The sequence below is a fragment of the Perkinsus marinus genome (genome assembly GCF_000006405.1).
Source record: "Perkinsus marinus ATCC 50983 genomic scaffold scf_1104296938244, whole genome shotgun sequence".
Lineage (NCBI taxonomy): Eukaryota > Perkinsozoa > Perkinsida > Perkinsidae > Perkinsus > Perkinsus marinus.
This window is the reverse complement of record NW_003213537.1, coordinates 1-2453: the sequence shown is the minus strand read 5'-3', so window position 1 is coordinate 2453 and position 2453 is coordinate 1. Positions and strand designations below refer to the sequence as shown.

The 2453-nt window shown below is 51.3% G+C and overlaps 2 protein-coding genes across 2 annotated transcripts; both read left to right on the top strand.

Moving 5' to 3' along the window:
- Positions 1-23: 23 nt before the first annotated feature.
- On the top strand, positions 24-702 carry Pmar_PMAR022877 (hypothetical protein; the record flags this gene model as incomplete). Its single annotated transcript, XM_002782784.1, has 4 exons — positions 24-105; positions 154-284; positions 334-405; positions 453-702. Coding segments are annotated over 4 exons (471 nt in total), but the record flags the coding sequence as incomplete, so codon positions are not given.
- A 410-nt stretch (positions 703-1112) lies between these two features.
- Pmar_PMAR022876 (hypothetical protein) lies at positions 1113-1882 on the top strand (the record flags this gene model as incomplete). The annotated part of the gene is made up of 5 exons (XM_002782783.1): positions 1113-1231; positions 1285-1375; positions 1419-1532; positions 1584-1727; positions 1780-1882. Coding segments are annotated over 5 exons (571 nt in total), but the record flags the coding sequence as incomplete, so codon positions are not given.
- Positions 1883-2453: the final 571 nt, after the last annotated feature.

Sequence of the window (2453 nt, the reverse complement as noted above, 5' to 3'; positions counted from 1 at the left end):
AGGAGCTTATCCCTAAACACCGCTCATCCTCGGATGATCACCCCAATCATACTCGATTAACCAACGCCAGCATATACAACATGAACGATGAGCCTGAGCGGATAGGTGTGTTGCTAAGGGCTGACACAATACGATACATGCAGAAGCCTCTAGATACAGCAGAGGCTGATGAAAGCCCCTCACCATCGGAGGAAGGCATGATGGTTAGCAGTAGAGTATCACAAGTCGTCGATAGACTAGTATCTCAACTCAGAGAGGCTCAGCAAAGTCGTCTACGTGTTGAGGTGGGTACTTGCTCACCGACAGGCAAGACACAGCATGGTATCTCCCTAGTCCTTGCTTGAGGAGTATGAGAATGAACTCGAGTTGCGACGGGCTGAGGCAGCTAGACCCTACTTCGCTGAGGTTAGCAATGCAATCATGATAGCCCTGATGTAGCCTGAAGATCTTAGATTCTTCGGTGTCGTTGGCCATTTAGTGGGTCCACATTGGCAGCATCGACCGGCAACCGCCATACCACACATGCTTCCGAGTTACGGAATCTCATGAACCTGAGGGATCTCGAAGTGGGAATGGTTCGGGACAGACCGAGTGGCCGACTCAGTGCGAGTTCGAGTCGAAGCGAGGAAAGCGGATGAAACCCCCTCCATGTGCTCTTTGTTGTTGTTATTGCGCATCCCCTCACCCCTTTCAGACGTCTTTAAAAAATTAACCCCCGTTCTGGTCATTGAGTTCGGTGTGCATATCAACTCAGTCGGCATGAGCAGCAAACCGCTCATTGTGAGTGCGATGTTCCATTCACGGCAGCAGCTACCGGGACTCCTGTGCCGCCGCTCCTGCCTCCTTTCCGTTCGGGGATTCACTGTTGCCCAGACAGCTCCCCTCCCTCCCCGACCAGTGAACTTCGAGGAGCCTCCTCTCTGGCAGCTTAGACAACCTCTCGTACCCCAGGATGAATGGGTGGATCTCGAGTAGGTCGATAGGTTGTTGAGATGCGCCCACCTTGTGACTTCAGATTCGAGCGTATGGGGCTCCAAGAGCCTCCTCCCGGTGCAGGGCAAGCTCTATCTTCACCATGGGGAGGGGATGCTGCACCCACCCCTGTGCATCCCATGTGGCCTAACCCTTCCCTCGAGATGGCTAGGGCAGAGCCGTTCACGCCTCTCGGCTCATCGACCGCTATCACCACTGAGGCGTCGCCATTGGTGAAGGCTCAGATTGGCAGGAATAGGTGGGAATCAGCAATCGGCACCTCCCTCTGCAACAGTCTTGCTCTCGATTCAGAGCTAGACTCGATGCATTGTGGAAACTCTCATCATCTCATGGTATATCGTGGGATGAGCTGGACGACCATTTTGTCCAATGGCATGCTGAGGTGAGACACTTGATGATGGATATTCTGGACTGTGTTCGTCAAGTACACTCACCGGACAGAACAGTTCAAAGAGAATGTAGACAAGTTCCGCATGGACGCCAGAGATGCAGCCTTGCCTTATATGGCAGCACAGAAGCTCAAGTTCCACGTTCGAAGAGTGAGCGGATGCCCAAGGCGTGGACATCGATGGTCATACCTCTTTCTGTAGGGAGGATCGTGGACTGATGGTCTACCACCGTTCGCACCCAAGAGGATTAGACGACAGGGAGAGAAGTTCCTCCATAGATGGCGTAAACGATACATAGTCGCACACTTCCAGTCCGGCAATCTTACAGAATATCTCAAAAACAAGGTGCTGCAGAAATGTGTTACGGGGTTCGTCTTGGTGTGGAAGGCATCATTAGGTTACTCTGCACTTGATTCGCCGAGAGGTATCCGAAAGGTGTCAAGGCTTGGAGAAGGCAGCTCGTCTAGCGGCTCGACAAGAGGGGAAGCGATCGAGTAGACGTGCGAGTGGAATTTCAGCTTAGAGTCATGAGAACGACCAAGCATCCTCACGGATCACAGACTTATCACGATTGACATGTTTCCGATATGCTAACAATGTCTAGTTACCCAGAGAGTTGGATTCGCCTGACTTGATGTTGTCACGCTCCAGACTATCGGTACGGGCAGCAGAAATGTTCATTACTGCAGCCGATTGACAAATGCTTTCAAGTAGTACGTCACGTTCACCATCCCCGTTCTGCGAAGTCTGTGAATATGTAAGGCCACCTTTCACTTAGCTCTATCAAAACCCATGATTCAGGGTGCCCTCACACGGCAAGAGTTATGGGAAAGATTGATTAATGTGGAGAGACAGAGAGATTGCCTCAGACAGCTATTCAGGTGAGGCCATATCAGCTCCGGGTGTTCGGCAATAAGACTCCCTGTGCCCAGACTAGAACGAGAGATACCCTGTTGTGAAATCCATCACCATGAAATGGAGGCGATACAGAAGGAACTACAACAAGCTCGTGTAGCACATCTTATGAGCTGACTCTTATTTTAAAACTGTTCCCTTAGACACGCATAGCTC